Source organism: Stegostoma tigrinum, chromosome 21 (assembly GCF_030684315.1).
Source record: "Stegostoma tigrinum isolate sSteTig4 chromosome 21, sSteTig4.hap1, whole genome shotgun sequence".
NCBI classification, from domain to species: Eukaryota; Metazoa; Chordata; class Chondrichthyes; order Orectolobiformes; family Stegostomatidae; genus Stegostoma; species Stegostoma tigrinum.
In genome coordinates, this window is record NC_081374.1 from 23196033 (window position 1) to 23213410 (window position 17378).

Here is a 17378-nt window from a genome sequence, read left to right on the forward strand (position 1 = left end):
GATGGCTTGAAATTGAAGGAAATTATTTATTTATTGGCAAATAAAAATAATAGCACAGCATACTGATAAATGAAAAAGATTACAAGGAGCCAAAGAACTACCTTCAGAGAAGAATGCTTGATGATGATAATATATAGGTATGTTATGTACGTGAGATGATTATTCTGAATAAAGTTCAGTCGAAGGGCAAACAAAGCTGAAAATAAATGGCAATAAAGTGGGAAGCTGGATGAACACCGCAGGCCAAGCAGCATCTCAGGAGCACAAAAGCTGACGTTTCGGGCCTAGACCCTTCATCAGAGAGGGGGGTGCGGTGAGGGTTCTGGAATAAATAGGGAGAGGGGGGAGGTGGACCGAAGACAGAGAGAAAAGAAGATAGGTGGAGAGGAGAGTATAGGTGGGGAGGTAGGGAAGGGATAGGTCAGACCAGGGAAGACGGACAGGTCAAGGAGGTGGGATGAGGTTAGTAGGTAGGAAATGGAGGTGCGGCTTGAGGTGGGAGGAAGGGATGGGTGAGAGGAAGAACAGGTTAGGGAGGCAGAGACAGGCTGGGCTGGTTGTGTGATGCAGTGGGGGGAGGGGACAAACTGGGCTGGTTTTGGGATGCGGTGGGGGAAGGGGAGATTTTGAAGCTTGTGAAGTCCACATTGATACCATTGGGCTGCAGGGTTCCCAAGCGGAATATGAGTTGCTGTTCCTGCAACCTTCAGGTGGCATCATTGTGGCACTGCAGGAGGCCCATGATGGACATGTCATCGAAAGAATGGGAGGGGGAGTTGAAATAGTTCGTGACTGGGAGGTGCAGTGCAGTTGTTTGTTGCGAACCGAGCGGAGGTGTTCTGCAAAGCGGTCCCCAAGCCTCCGCTTGGTTTCCCCAATGTAGAGGAAGCCACACCGGGGACAATGGATACAGTATACCACATTGGCAGATGTGCAGGTGAACCTCTGCTTAATATGGAAAGTCATCTTGGGGCCTCGGATAGGGGTGAGGGAGGAGGTGTGGGGGCAAGTGTTGCACTTCCTGCGGTTGCAGGGGAAGGTGCCGGGTGTGGTGGGGTTGGAGGGCAGTGTGGAGTGAACAAGGGAGTCATGGAGAGAGTGGTCTCTCTGGAAAGCAGACAAGGGTGGGGATGGAAAAATATCTTGGGTGGTGGGGTCGGATTGTAGATGGCGGAAGTGTCGGAGGATGATGCGTTGTATCCGGAGGTTGGTGGGGTGGTGTGTGAGAACGAGGGGGATCCTCTTTGGGCGGTTGTGGCGGGGGCGGGGTGTGAGGGATGTGTGGCGGGAAATGTGGGAGACGCGGTCAAGGGCGTTCTCGACCACTGTGGGGGGAAAGTTGCGGTCCTTGAAGAACTTGGACATCTGGGATTTCCGCGAGTGGAATACCTCATCCAGGGAGCAGATTCGGTGGAGGCGGAGGAATTGGGAATAGGGGATGGAATTTTTGCAGGAGGGTGGGTGGGAGGAGGTGTATTCTAGGTAGCTGTGGGAGTTGGTCGGCTTGAAATGGACATCAGTTACAAGCTGGTTGCCTGAGATGGAGACTGAGAGGTCCAGGAACGTGAGGGATGTGTTGGAGACGGCCCAGGTGAACTTGAGGTTGGGGTGGAAGGTGTAGGTGAAGTGGATGAACTGTTTGAGCTCCTCTGGGGAGCAAGAGGTGGCGCCGATACAGTCATCAATGTAACGGAGGAAGAGGTGGGGTTTGGGGCCTGTGTAGGTGCGGAAGAGGGACTGTTCCATGTAACCTACAAAGAGGCAGGCATAGCTGGGGCCCATGTGGGTGCCCATGGCTACCCCCTTTGTCTGTAGGAAGTGGGAGGAATCGAAAGAGAAGTTGTTGAGGGTGAGGACGAGTTCGGCTAGGCAGATGAGGGTGTCGGTGGAGGGGGACTGGTCGGGCCTGCGGGACAGGAACAAGCGGGGGGCCTTGAGGCCATCTGCATGCAGAATACAGGTGTATAGGGACTGGACGTCCATGGTGAAAATGAGGTGTTGGGGGACGGGGAATTGGAAGTTCTGGAGGAGGTGGAGGGCATGGGTGGTGTCACAGACGTAGGTAGGGAGTTCCTGGACCAAAGGGGAGAAAATGGAGTCCAGATAGGTGGAGATGAGTTCGGTGGGGCAGGAACAGGCTGAGACAATGGGTCGACCAGGGCAGGCAGGTTTGTGGATTTTGGGAAGGAGAGAGAAACGGGCATGCAGGGTTGGCGAATAATGAGGTTGGAGGCTGTGGGTGAGAGGTCCCCTGCGGTGATGAGGTCGTGAATGGTGTTGGAGATGATGGTTTGGTGCTCGGGGGTGGGGTCATGATCAAGGGGGCGGTAGGAGGAGGTGGTGGTGAGTTGGCGGGGCCCCCAGTGCCACAATGATGCCACCCGAAGGTTGCAGGAACAGCAACTCATATTCCACTTGGGAACCCTGCAGCCCAATGGTATCAATGTGAACTTCACTAGCTTCAAAATCTCCCCTTCCCGCACCGCATCCCAAAACCAGCCCAGCTCATCCCCTCCCCCCACTGCATCCCAAAACCAGCCCAGCTCTTCCCCTCCACCCACTGCATCCCAAAACCAGCCCAGCCTGTCCCTGCCTCCCTAACCTGTTCTTCCTCTGACCCATCCCTTCCTCCCAACCCAAGCCGCACCTCCATTTCCTACCTACTAACCTCATCCCACCTCCTTGACCTGTCCGTCTTCCCTGGACTGACCTATCCCCTCCTTACCTCCCCACCTATCTTCTTTTCTCTCCGTCTTCGGTCTGCCTCCCCCCCTCTCCCTATTTATTCGAGAACCCTCACCCCATCTCCCTCTCTGATGAAGGGTCTAGGCCCGAAACGTCAGCTTTTGTGCTCCTGAGATGCTGCTTGGCCTGCTGTGTTCATCCAGCTTCACACTTTATTATCTCGGATTCTCCAGCATCTGCAGTTCCCATTATCTCTGAAAATAAATGGTGGCTCGATTAACTGACAATTGTATGTCCCTAATTCATCTCAATAATAAATTTGAAAGTGACGACAGAATGTAGAATACAATTAATTACCAATGCATTTTAAATCAGTTGCTGCTAATTGCTTAATTAAATATACCTCTTGTGTGATGTTACAATACTAAGTTATTTGCTGCATTTGAGATGTGTGCTAAGTTTAGACATTTGATGATGTATATTAATAAGACTTTCCATTTAACACATTTATTTCAGTTGACAACAGTATTTACATTCAACAACTATGCAACATCATAAATATTATTTTTACATTTTTAACAATTTATACATCTACCATTTCTAAAACATTTTACGTAACATGAAATTTTTACAGAAATGTACAAGCAAAATTGTAGAATGATAAAGGCACTTATTATATTTACAGTAGTCTTAAAATTAACACTGCTTACAGTTGTGCTAAATATTACTAATTATAGCAAAAATGGGAGGAAATCCCTCTTGCCTGCAATGTGAACGACTTGTCAAAACTGACAGGAGATTTGCCTCAAATTCTGTTCCATGGGAATATAATATTTTTTTTAAAAAGTACATTTCCACTGGACAATGTGGAAAGTTCAGAAAACAGTTCAGCAAAACAAAAAAAAATGTTGAGTGCCAACGGTAGATTCTTAAAATCTATGTATCATTTCCCACAGAAATTAGTGACTTGAAAGCTGTAAAGTGTATTGACAAAGTGAAGACTTTTGAAACACAGTTTACAACATGTCATTCCATGGTATATGAATCATCTCCTGTACAACTAAAACAATTCAATTTTTCTTACACCTTGAGCACAAGAAAATGATCAAATACCAAAAATTATGTTGAAACCCATCTGAATCCTATTGGAGATGCAGCTCACATTTTCTCAAATGAAATGTCAAAGCCTCCAAACAAAAGATAATTTTATGAAATTTTGAGCTCAGTTCCTATGAACTGTCTTGCCAAGAATAGTTAAAGGCTTTTCAAGCTTGCAAAATAAACTGTCAACGGAGGTATACACAAATACCCAAATTACAACATCCACATTTACGACAGTAATTAGCCAAATATTGTTTGTCCAAGTCCGTTTATTGAACCTCACGCTCCCCCCATCAAAATATTACTGAGTTGTCATTATCTTGATTTCAATTCAAGTGGTGTGATGCAATAATTCACATATTAATTAAAGAACAGCAGAAGACTTCAGAGGAATGGAATGAGTACCAATGTGTACCAAGGCAGCAAGAAATTACATCTGGGCACTTTTTCCTAAGTTGCCGCAGTTTTAATTTTGTTTTGCTAAATACATACACTGCCATATTACAGTAAAATATTGTGTGTTTTTTAATTTCAAACGTTAATATGCCAAAAACATTATACTACCTTTTTATTTACAGGTAATTTCTAAAATGACTTCTAAGCTTACTGAATTCTAATCAAAATGCAACGTGAACAACTTTCACACAGAAACATTTTCAAGTCAGATGTATTTCAGTGGCCATTTCTTTTCAAATGGCTCAGTACAGCAGACAAAATAATATTACAGTGTTCTGATCAGAAGAGAAGTACAGTATACCCAGAACTGCAAACAAGAAATAATTTACACACAATTCTGTCCAACAAAGCAACATCGCTGATATCAAAAATTTACATGCTCCTAACATATTTAAGGTCTCAGAGAGGATACTTATTGCCATGTCTCTTGAGTTGTGGCAAGAAAGTTTCATTTTCATATAGAGATATACATAGTTATAAAACATGAATCAAACAAAACATCTTCCTTTAAATAAAATGTTCCATGCTTATCTTGTACGATGATTAAGATCAATTCATTATGTAAGGACCATTAAAAGAAAGGTTTGTCTATCACAAGACACAATGTAAAATAATTCCCTGAAGCCTACAAGGCAAAACAAAAGAGATTTTGGGTTGGATCTTACCCAGTGAGAGGACAATTCACTTCTTGGAAGGAAAGTTTGCTGGAAGCTGGCTTGGTGCTAGCAAGCCAGAAATTTCTAATATTGGGACATTGATCCCTCACTTGGCAAAATAGTCCTTCCCTCACCCAGGAGGTGTCAGCCACTCCTGGCAGCTCCAGCATTGTGTAGTGGGCATTGGAGTGAGTTTAGCAATGAGCAGGAGGAAGCTAATGGCTGCATAAGCTGAGTCCCAGGGTATTCCTACAATGCAGTAAGAAGCTATGCAGCCCATCAAGTCTACACCAACTCTCCAAAGACCATCCCAAAGACTCAGCACTACACCCTATTCCCGTAACCCTGCATTTACCATGGCTAAGCCATGTAGCATGCACATCCCTAGACACTACTCAGCAATTTAGCCTGGCCATATTACTGGTGGAGGAAGGATCCTGGAGTCAGGCAGGCAGATAAGAGTTGAGTTCTGGTAAAATCTTAATGTGGCACATTCCCAATATCTTTCCCTTTTTGTTGTTGTAGGCCTTTTAAATGGCATGCACACTCTCACTGGCTTTGCTTCAATTGTATTATGGCATGAGCACAGTATTATTCAAGTCAACAGGTTTGTTAATATATATATTTTTTTAATTATGGAGGATGGCAACCAATTTTGGCACTCACCATCGAGCACATTATGGAACTCAGGAGGGGGGCAGCGTGATTGGGGCACATAAAAGAATCCCATTATTTCTAAGAAATAAATAAAATAATTTTCCTAATATTGCATAAGTCACATGGATCCACAGGACAAAGAGAAAAAATAAAAATGGTGGTTTTACTTATCTATTTTACTAATTTTGAAGGAAATTTTATGTTTTTTCATCAAATGGGACAGGTAGTTACAAATCATGCCTTTATTCTGCATCCAATACATACTGCTCAAAGGAACTGCTCCGGGAAACAAATACTGTAATATTGATAATGTTGATATCAATAATTTCCAATAGGGATTAAAGGCAGAGTCAAAGAGCTGAATTGTTTGCTTAGAACTACTAGAGGTAGGAGAAGTGAAAATCCCTGTGAGTTGTGATCTTTGCATACAATTGTATGGCTTGAAAAAGCCAAAATTGAACGAGTGCCTTTAACAGCATTCAGCAACAAGGGTATACTAACACTGACTCCATCAAAAAATTCAGACAAAGTCTGAATCTATTAGATACAGGAAGTCATATGGACCAGAGCCTGAGTCTGATCAGTGAATAATTAACATCAGCCTCCAAAGTTCTCAAAACTATGCAATCTCAACTGCTAGAGACAAGCTTTGATCACTTTGGTTAGCATGGTCACATGTACTTCTATGAAAAGAATATGTGAATAAAGGTAGAACTGAAGATATGGGATATAGGTGATTAGAAAAATATAATAGTTACAACACCTGTAATCATTGCACGATTATCCAATTTATCCTGATCAGTGAAGACCCCAGAAACCCAAAGGCTTGAAGGCTGAAGATTTGTGGCAGTACTATATCAATGTATCTGGGGAGCACTGTCAAGCTTATAGGATGCAGGCATGAAATCTCCATTGGGATCCTCTCAAGATAAACCTTTACGGAAAGAAGTTGAACACTTAAGAATGCTCTTAACTTGTTCCTCAGTGCACTGGTATGCTTTAGGTCAATCCAAGAAACTCAATTCCACTGGCATCGCTCAAACTGCCAATGGCACGGTGATTGAAGGCAATGTATTCAGACACACTGACTTCTAGTCTAACATTCACATATATCTGACAGAAATAGCAGCACAAAGCCCGGTGAAAACTATGTTTAGTTCTTATGATGACAGATTTTACACTGAAGGGTTTTTTTCCCTACCTATCCCACTCAATTGATGTGATGCCAGTCATAGAGATTTGATGATGGGATGTGTTCCAAGAAAAAATTAAGATCTCAAATTTTCTACCTTTCAGGTGTCAGAGAAAGCGACTGATAACCATTGCTTTGTGATTTATGCGGTTTTATGAAAGATTTCTCTGAACTATAATGTTCCGTTTGATTATTCATTATTTGGATTAAAAAGACCATTCTGCAGACCAACTATTCCAGGGCACATATATGATCTGAGTAAACTGGTCTTACGAATATGTAGACTCAGTGCTAATGCCTGCAAGGGATCACAATGATGAGCTGCAATATTTAATTACCACCAGCACAAGATGGCATACAACCATGCAAACCTTGAACTGTTGTTTTTCCTCTGAAAATTTCACCAATTCATTGTAAAATTACTGTGAAAACTGTTGAAGTCAAGGATAAAGATTTTCAGGATATTTGATTAGGAATATTCTGTCTGCCTAAAGGACATGTGCATCTAAAGCTTAACATAGTACATTAATTACTCTTTGACAGAAGTCTTCCTCCATCTAGCCCAACAGTACAAATGGTGATAAAAGAGAATTGAGGGCTGAGATCAAGGATGAAAACATGGGATTGATAATAGGTTGCAGTGTAATAAGATGTAAACTACAGACAATAACACAACAATAAAAAATCTCCACTCAAACTTACATTAGCTTTGTAAGACAGGCAAAAACAGAGTGCAGCTCAATTTTTTTGTTACTAGGACATCACTGTTAATTCTGTTCAGAAATACATTTGGAACAAGATACTTGCAGAATTATTGCTTTCAGTCTTGTCTTGCTGCACATCAAGTCACATTGGCAAAATATGCTTTTCTTCCTCTATTCAGAAAACCTTGAAAGCACAACTTTCATTTTATTCCAATCCACCATATTCTCAAATATATTTTGGTGAATTAAGTACAGTTAGATGCTGTCAGTCAATTCCTGATTAATGTCTCTAATGTCCAACGTATGACCATTTGTTAAACCTTTTGAGTTCCATGTTTTTACTGTGCAGTCACTGAAAGAAATAAGTTAAAGACATGTTAAGAAAATAAGTTCTAATAAATAACTACAGTAAATCCTAATTCTGGTTCTGTAATGAGGTATTATTACATTATCAAAATATGTTGTTAGGAAAGAATTGAATTCATTTCAATTTTCCACCTTGTGGCATTATAAACACAAAAAAAGGGCTCAAAAGCCATAGAATCATAAAATGGTTACAGCACAGAAAGTGGCAATTAGACTTGTCATGTCTGTTCTGGCTCTCTGCACGAGTAACTCAACTAGTTCCAATCCTTTGCTTCTTCTGTGTAGAGCTGCCTTTATTCCCCCCTCACATGCTAATCCAATTCCCTTTTGAATCCCACTCTCTTAGGCATCACTGTAAACTGGTGTTCACTTGGTCTTGATTCTTCCGTAAATGAAAACAGACTCTGATGCCTCAAGTATTTCAGCTTCTCTATCTTCTCTACGCTCTCTTCTCTGAGATCATCGACATTAGCTTCTCCAATCTACGCAACTCAAGTGTGGAACTATTCTTGTGATTTTTTTTTCCCACTGAACTTTGTCTAAAACCTTCACAATCTTTTTTCATGAGTCGTGCCCAGAATTTGAATCAAATTCTTTAGTTGGGGCTAAAACAGTATTTTATAAATGTCTTTCTAATCTCCTTGCTTTTATACTCTGTCTCTCATGATCAAGTGCAGGGCATTTCAACTAATCATAGTTCACAACACTTCCAAGGTTTCTATCATCTTCAAATTTGAAAATGCACCTTGTACACCCACGCCATTAATATATATCAAGAAAATGAGGCGCCCTAGTCTGGACCCTGGGGATTTCCACTGCATACCTTCTTCCAGTTTAAGAACAAGTGTTCACAACTCACATGCTGCCACTCAACTTCAACTTTACTGGCAAGCCAATAATGTGGAACATAATCAAATCCATTTTGGAAGTCCATGCCTACTATCAGCAATTGCAATCCCCTTTTCAATTCTGTTGGTAACATCAAAAATATCCTCAATAAAATTAATTGTATATGAATTGCATTTAGTAAATCTTAATCTACACGATTTATTGACCGTTAATTTTGTCTAAAAGCTCACCACCATTTAAAACAAATAGTTGAACTGATCTATAGTTGTTGGGTTTATTTTTACTCCTTTATTTGCATTTATCCAGTCTTTAAGGAGAATTAGAAGATCAATTTCAGTACAGATAGTCTTTTGAATAGTCGCTTTATCAATTTTTAGCCCTACCAGTATCTCCATAACCCTCCACTGACTATGATTTTGGAAACATCTTTTTCTTTGTCAATGACAAATACAAAGTACTAATTTGGTAACTCAGCCATGCCCTGCACCTCTGTGGGTGGATCCTCTTTTTCATTTCTAACTGACCACACTCCTCACTACAATTATATGTTTCATAAGCCTACAAATTGTTTTTGATTCCTTTTTATGTTGGTTGCAGTTCTCTTCTCATTGGTTCTCTTTGTCTTCCTCATTTTCTTTTTAACTTCCCTTTTGTGTTCTCTACATTCAGCCTGAATTATCCACCTGATATCTATCATATGCGTCCTTTACTTCTCCCTTTCAATTGCTTTTAGTATCCAAAGAGCTCTGGCTATGATTGCCCAAGTATTTCCTCTGCAATAATGGACTTCAACTATGCCTGAATCACCTGCTCTTTTTCTGGAACCTTTATTTATTTAGTTTTGACCAATTTTTAATTCCAATTTACCTGGAACTGATCAGTGCTCATTGCACCAAAACCGGCTTTCTTCCAATTCAGTTATTCTTACTCTGGTTGCACCCTGTCCATTCCTGGAGCTAAGAATTTTTTTGGCTGTCCTTCTAGTGTTTACCATCAATGAGACAGGTTCAGGTCAGGTGGTACAGCTTTCAAGACAATACACTTTTTATGATTCTCTCAGTACAGTTCTGGTTGGCTATCAAGAGTTTATAGTGACAGATTGTCTGATCATTTCACCAACAAATTACTTTAACGAGCCACTCGAGTCTATCGGTCTGTTTCAAAGTGACCACAAACAATTCATGTCTACTTAGTGCTTGTCGGTCTCTACTTAGAAATAGATATTTCCTCCCTTTTCATGTTTCCCCAGAAAAAAAAACTGTGATTAGCTTTATTTGAATGAATTTAATTCCATGCTTACAGCAAATCCTCAACTGTCATAGAAGTTGCCTATTAACATTTTGTCCTCCTCTCCATGGCTGGGAAGTTTCCTTAACAATCATTTATATCACTTTCTGATGGGAGAACAATCATTGACTAGCTAGGTTTGGTCAACAGAAAGAGAACTTAGACAAATATTTCGCCTCTCTACTGTGGTCTCATCAACCACATTTTGTTCAAAATTAAGTGCAGTTAAGAACATATCATTCAAAGGTCACTGGCACAATTAATTGTAAGGCTGCAAATGCTTGAATTTTGTCAAAAGAGGAAGCATTTATGACATTATTCCAATCCCTTAAAAAAGAAACATTTTGCTTAAGTTGCTATCATACGTGCAACTTTCTACATACATCAGAACATACCTTTATTTAAATTCCAATAAACTGCGACATATGTCATATTGTACTGCCAGGGTTCATTTAAAATTTGACTTCTCACTACCTTCTAATTTCATTCGAGGCTAAATGTACATTGTAATTTTAGGTAACAGATGCCTTCACAGATTCTGCTCACCTATTCAAAACTCCAAGATTTATGTGAGTACAGTGAGGAAATAATTCAAGAAGTTGCATGGATTAAAAAAAGATAAAACAAACAAGGAATGAAATAAAAATATTGAAAATAAATGTGCTAGATGTTAATATTATTCACGCATCTCAAATGATTAAAATAAAACAAGGAAAGGAAATAGTAGAAGAAAGAAAATTGAATCCTGCTTAAAATTTCAACTTTCCTGTTTGAAGGTGACATGAGCATATATATGTATATGACTCAAATTCACTTCAAGTACTGTCACAAATTTCACATGTTTCTGTAAAATGGTTTGAAATTGGACAGATTTGCCAGTATGGGGAGGAAAGTTCAAAAAGAGATTTAGATTTGCATCTATGACTGGTAGAGGGTCTTGTACAATTTACTCCCATGTTTGAGTCTACTGATTAGAAACGCAGCATCCCAGTGGCATAACCTGACAAACATGATCTAAGATAACAAGGTGTGAAGCCGGATGAACACAGCAGGCCAAGCAGCATCAGAGGAGCAGGAAAGCTGATGTTACGGGCCTAGATCCTTCATCAGAAAAAGTGTCTAGAACATGATATAATTTATTTTGTGACAGGATAATTAGCACTTCTTATCATAAAAGGCTAAAAGCACTTTGAAAAGAATTTAAATACTTGAATCGGACAAAAGAAACTGCTCCAGGATAATCAATTTCTTCACTATCCCTCAAAATTGAGTTGTGGGAATTAAAAATGCATACTATTGTCAAAAAAATCTTCTGGATTTAACTTTCACAACAGTGAAATTTATGGCTTTCACTTTTATTCAGAAAGGCTTAAAAGACAAATCATCATACCAACGAGCAGCAAAGAAGAATCAAGTATGGAGCAGAGCAGAAATCAGGAGATTAAGGTATACTACTGGCACGACTCTTAATGGCAAGGACACGTCGAGGTAAACAAGGAGTAAGGCCTGCAACATAATTCCATAGCTTCACCCGGCAATCGCTGTAGCAGACAGGAAAGAGAAAAGAGAGATAAAGGAATATAATACAAGTTTGGAAGATGTGAGAGGGAAAAGAGACCCAAGGATCCATTGATGCCCACTGAAGGACCTGCAAATAAAGATTTCTCAATTTTATCATCTAGTTCTTGAATGAACACAAATTTTCACAAAGTGAAGTATAGTTATATCGTGAAATTAGGCTGGCTTTTCTGAAACACTCAGCAAAAGTACCCAAAACCTTCTTGGCTGAGATGAATGCACAGTTAGATAAATACAAAACTTATTTTCCACAATCAAGTTAAATAATGCCACGAAGCTAACATTATTTTAAATTACATCTAAAGTCTTGATAATAGATTTGTTTAAGGTCCCTTACGAGCAAAATAATTTGATCACAATATTAATACCATTTTAAGCGTCCATCTTCATAGACGGATAATGAGGCATTAAGTTTCGGGATTAGAAAGAAAGAATGTCCTCTGGAATTTATTTGCTGGCAGCAGTTTGATTGCTTTAGAAATTCTGTCTCATACTGGACATTGAATATTTTAATTTCCATCATCTGACTCACACAGTTGACATGTTCTTGCCTTTAGCCTCATACGGCATAAGTTCTTTTGAATTATTTTCTCAAAATAGCAAATGCAAATTCACTAAAGTATTTTTTAAAAATCTGATTTGAATGATCCCATTAATTTTCGTCCTTAGTTAAATTCACCTTATGTTTTCATATTTCTATGCTGAGTACTAAAAAACAAAATGACAGTTTTGCATTACAATGTATGAAATGCACCTTTGGGAAACTTTATAATCACGTTAATATTTTTCTCTCTCCTGTGAATAAGGTTCCTTGTAGTCTAATGCCGCTACATTTTACATGACAATCAAAAGATACAAGTATTCTTGGCCCAAGAAACATCAGGCATCCTGAAACAGTCCATCCTGAATCATTTACCGAAGAAAAATGGATATCAATACTATATAGAGTACTCCAGAATGGGGTCTCAGCAATGGTTTGTACATCCATACAAGACTCTGACTATCTGTTTTTATATTTCAAACTAGCTTTTTACTATACTCTTAATTTTTCCTTCCTTTAGTCATTCTTTGTTTTTTTTAACATTTTGATCAGCCATCTAAACTGCCATCCATCTCTGAGCAATTTTTTTTTTTATGTTTCAAATGATGTTTATTTTCCTTTTGGAATTCATTTGTCCCATGTGTTCTGAAAATATTCCTTAAATATCTGCCACTGTATCTCTTTAACCTATACCTTAAAAACAACATGTTAACAAGCTTATGTACACCAGTCATCAGAACCAAGGTTCTTCTGCTTCTGAAAATCTGCAGCAGAATTTCCTCCCTATTTCAACAACAATGACCTTTCTTGGCAGAGTCACTGAATTGACTCTCATAAACCTGCATGATTGCTCATGACATACCTCGAAGCAGTGAAAATCCTGCTGGAGTTTGTGCAGATGGCATTAATGGGGCTGTCATGGCCTCTGATCTCTCCCAGTGGTGTAAAGTTGTCTATGTTCCAAACTTTAAGCATTCCTCCTCGGCAACCACTTAGCAACAAATCACGACCAGGGACAAATGCCAGTGCACATACCCAATCCTTGTGAGCATTAGGTATTTGCTAATGGAATTAAAATATATACATTAAAAACTTGTTTGGAAACGTAAAATGTACAACACAAAAAATAACTTATTGTTCTAGAAATTCTAATAATAATAAAGCAAATAAATCTTTAAATTGAAACGTCATTCTTGAAATAGCCACCTGTTATGATTAAATTATAACTGAAAATATAGAATCCGTACAATGCAGACAGAGGTCATTCGGTCTATTGAATCTGCATGACCCACAGAAGAGTATCGCACATCCCTACATACTATCTCCATAACCCGCATTTACCATGGCTAACCCAGTTAGCCTACATATCCACGGGCACTACGGGGTAAATTAGCATGGCCAATCTGCCTAACCTGCATATCTTTGGACGGTGAGTGGAAACTGAAGCACCCAGAGAAAACCCATGCAGGCATGGGGAGAACATGCAAACTCCATACAGACAGTCACCCAAGGCTACAATTGAACCCGGGTTCCTGGCACTACAAGGCTAACCACTCAGCTACCATACCACCCCTACAATCAGATGGAGTGAAGAAAATTTGGCAGCTGTGATGCTGAGGACAACTGCCGGAGGCGAAGATAGATCATCCACTCAATGCTTCTGGCCAAAGATTGTGATGACTGCTTCTTCCTTATCCTTTTCACTGATGTGGTGGGCTCAATATTGAGTTCAATAGCTACTGAGCCTGATTCAGTCCTTCTATGAGTTTTACCCACTGTCATAGTCGATACTGTTTGACATGGGTTGCTTTTAGTGCAGCCAACCCATTTTAACTTACTCTCAGCACTCCTATTATCACATCACATGATTTGTTTTCAGCACAGACTACCCATTTACTGCTACCCTCAGCTCTCATTATCACTTATTTAGCTTCTCTTCTGTCCTGGCCTGCCATCCATAATCCCCTCATTCATTTACAACTTTCATATCTCTATTCTTCTATTTACTTCTATTTGTCCCCCGCATCCCCCACCGTTTGCGCCCCCCCCTCCTCTGGGCTGCATCTCCACCTACGTGCTCATCTATCTTATTCCCACCTGCAACCTGGTTTTCAACATAATTACGAGTGTTTCCTAGCTGCTAACATTTCCAGACTCGAAATGCCTACACAGATCTACCTGACCTGCCAGCAATTTATGATTTTATCTGAAAACGATGATTGATCCTGGGAATGAGATGACTGACATGGATAGTTTGCATGGGCAATGGGTTCAAATCACGGAAGACACCACTGTATTGGAGGGCACACTGCCTAGGGCTCGATTGGCAGAACAAAGAGTAGAACTGATTAGCTTCACAATAAGCAAATGGAAGACCTGCACAGAAGAATGTAAAAATGACCACATATATCTTGTAACTTGGGGATGGCCAGAACGTCAATATAACCAATGTGATTGGAAGATGTATAAATATGTGACTCAAATTATGACTGCTGAAGCAGTCTCTTGGGATGTGAGAATAAACTATTGCCTTGTTTGGACCCACAACTGCCTGCATCTCCTATGTAATTTGAACAAGATCACATAATGCAAGTCCCAGTTAAGTCCCAATAAAAGTTTCAATAATGGGGTCATGTTTTGTAGCAAGTGTGCCTAATAGATAGGCAAATGATCATGTGATGGAAATGCATCTAAACGAGTAACCCAGAGCTGGAGGAGCAACACCTCATCTTCTGCTTGAGGATGTTACAGCCTTTAGGACTCATTATCGAGTTTAATAATTTTAGAGCATGACACTTCCTTCCATGTTCATTACCCACACCTACACCCCAGGTGTTCTCATGCTTTCAGCACAGCCAACCCATTTTCACTCATTCAACTTCTCTTCCATTGTTTATTATCTGTAACTCCTTGTCCACATAACGTTTTCCCCTTTCTCTTTGGCTCCCTTTTCACCAGTCCGCTCACATCCACTCCCCCCCCCCACCCTTAAATAGAAACTTTAACTCAGCCTCTTGCTTTCATATGTGTGTTTCAGATCTTCAGAATGCAATTCTCTGTCTCATTGAGGTAATCCAGAAGCCTAGGGTGATGCTCTGGGACATTGGTTCATATACCATTACTACAGTTACTGGAATTTAAATTTGATTAATAAAATCTGGAGTTGAAAGCTAGCCTCAAAAGTAGTGATCATGAAATTAATTGTCTTCAAAACCCCAACTGGCTCACTAATGTCCATTAACGAAGCCAATCTCCCATCCTTATCGGATTTTTAAAAAATTCATTCACGGGAATGAGAGCGTTGCTGAGGTAGGCCAGCATTAATTGCTCATCACTAGTTGCCCAGTGGACAGTTAAGAGTCCACTACATTGCTGTGGGTCTGGATTCACACGTAGGCCAGATCAGGTAAGGATGGCAGTATTTCCCGGCAATTGACAATGAATTCACAGTCATCGTTAAACTATTAACTCCAGACATTTTATTGAATTTTACCATGGCTTTGAACCCAACTTTCCCAAAGGGGCTGTCTGTGTCTCTGAATTAATGGTCCAGTGATAATACCACTAGACCATCAGCTTGCCTCTAAATGACTCTAGATCCACAGCAATGTGGTTGACTTTTAACTTGACCTCTGAAGTGGCTCAGTCAGCCATTCAGGGATGTTCGTGATGAGCAACAAACTTTGGCATAAATGGCAACACCCACCTCCCATGGATGAGTTGTTTTTCAAAATAGGTGATCCAATAATAACCTTCGAAATCTTTGCTCATACTTGAATGCGCATATTAAATTAATGTGTTATAGTTTGTGCACAGAACTCAGCTTTATCAAACAGGTATTGGCTGAAAGTTCATAACTGAATTAACATGATTGAAAATTTCACAAAATTACAGATTCTATTAATGACAAGAACCAAGGAGAATGCATCAAGAAGCTGTCATGAATAAATTAGGAACAATCATTTAACACTCCAGGTATACTTCTTCTCGATATATTGGAGAACAATAATTACATGTAGCCTATTTGTTACAGAAGAAACTGTAAACTAACAAGGAGAAAATTAACTATAAAGCAAGTTTGTAGCCTTATGCTCCTCATACAGAGATCAAAGATGAAGCTTTGTACCTGCATTTGTTCTTGCCGTTCCAGGTCCCATTTTTTAATTCCATTGTCTCTAGATCCACTAAATAGAATATCTGCATGAATTGCCAAAGCTTCAATTCCATCATAATGGGGTGGTTCAAAATTATGAGTGGGACCAACATTTCCAAGGGTACTTTCAGCTATTTCAAACTTCTAGAGAGCACATATGTAGTTAATATTTCATCAATTAATGCAAATTCAAATGTTTCATAATGCCATTTAATAAAAATGTTGATTATACTCTGAAGGAACTTATTATTCTAGAAATTAATTTTATGAAACAACCAGTAATGGTTTAATCTATGAATTGAAGCTAGACCATCGCAATAAATATGACAAATTGTGCTTCAATAGGCAAATAATCTGTTCTAAGGTAAACGTCTGCACTAAAGTTGAAGTCAGTATTAAATTTTTAAAAATAATTCTATTTCAGAGTTAGATGTACAGGCCCTCTTCATGCTCAACCAGGTCAGCTCCAGTGTTGCTGTGACAGCAGTTGCGCTGATAAATCTGTATTTTTTTGCAGATTATAGTTCGGCCCACAGCAGTGTTGTAACTTATTTGTTTAATTTATCAAACAGGAGATTTGAAGCTAGGTCACAAAGAAAGTATCTCAGAGCTGAGTTCTTGAGGGTTCTTGTGGCACAATGGTAATGTCCCTGCCTCTGAGCCAGACTGTCTAGGTTAGTGTCCTTCCTGCTCCAGACGCACATACATTGTAAACTGCCTTGGTTTTATTCTGTTAACTGGATGACTTGGTATTGCTTTTATACAAAAGAGCTGAATTCTTGATTAGATGTTTAGAGAATGTGTTTATAAAATTGAATAAAAAACTGAGTTATAGGCTCTTATGTATGCAATGTAGAGTCATAGAGATGCACAGCAGAACAAAGGCACTTTTGCCGTTCATGTCCATGCCAGTCAAAAACAACCATTTTGCAGTACTTGGCCCATGGCCTTATCTGCTTTGGCATTTCAAGTGTACATCTACATGCTTTTTTAATTGTTGTGAAGGTCTCTACCTCTACAATCCTTATTGATTTCCACCATCCTCTGGGTAAAAATATTTTTCCCCACATCACCTCTAAACCATCTGCCCTTAACTTAAATCCATGCACCTCTGTCACTGATCCTCCCATTAAGGGGAAATGATTTCTTCCTG

The 17378-nt window shown here is 39.7% G+C and overlaps 1 protein-coding gene across 5 annotated transcripts in view; it reads right to left on the reverse strand.

Moving 5' to 3' along the window:
* Positions 1–3320: 3320 nt before the first annotated feature.
* Positions 3321–17378, reverse strand: part of kif21b (kinesin family member 21B) — a 172058-nt gene continuing 158000 nt past the window's right edge. For 4 of the 5 annotated variants that reach the window (XR_009447008.1, XR_009447006.1, XR_009447007.1 and 1 more), the window contains 4 exons: positions 16199–16369; positions 12935–13134; positions 11344–11494; positions 7691–7803 (listed from right to left, as the gene is read on the reverse strand). Coding sequence is in view for 1 of the 5 variants with exons in the window: in XM_048553218.2 (XP_048409175.1) it covers positions 7707–7803; positions 12935–13134; positions 16199–16369 (468 nt within the window). In the remaining 4 variants the exon portion in view is untranslated. Of the gene's footprint in view, positions 7804–11343; positions 11495–12934; positions 13135–16198; positions 16370–17378 lie in introns of all 5 variants that reach the window. The other variant, XM_048553218.2, reaches the window with a different exon arrangement.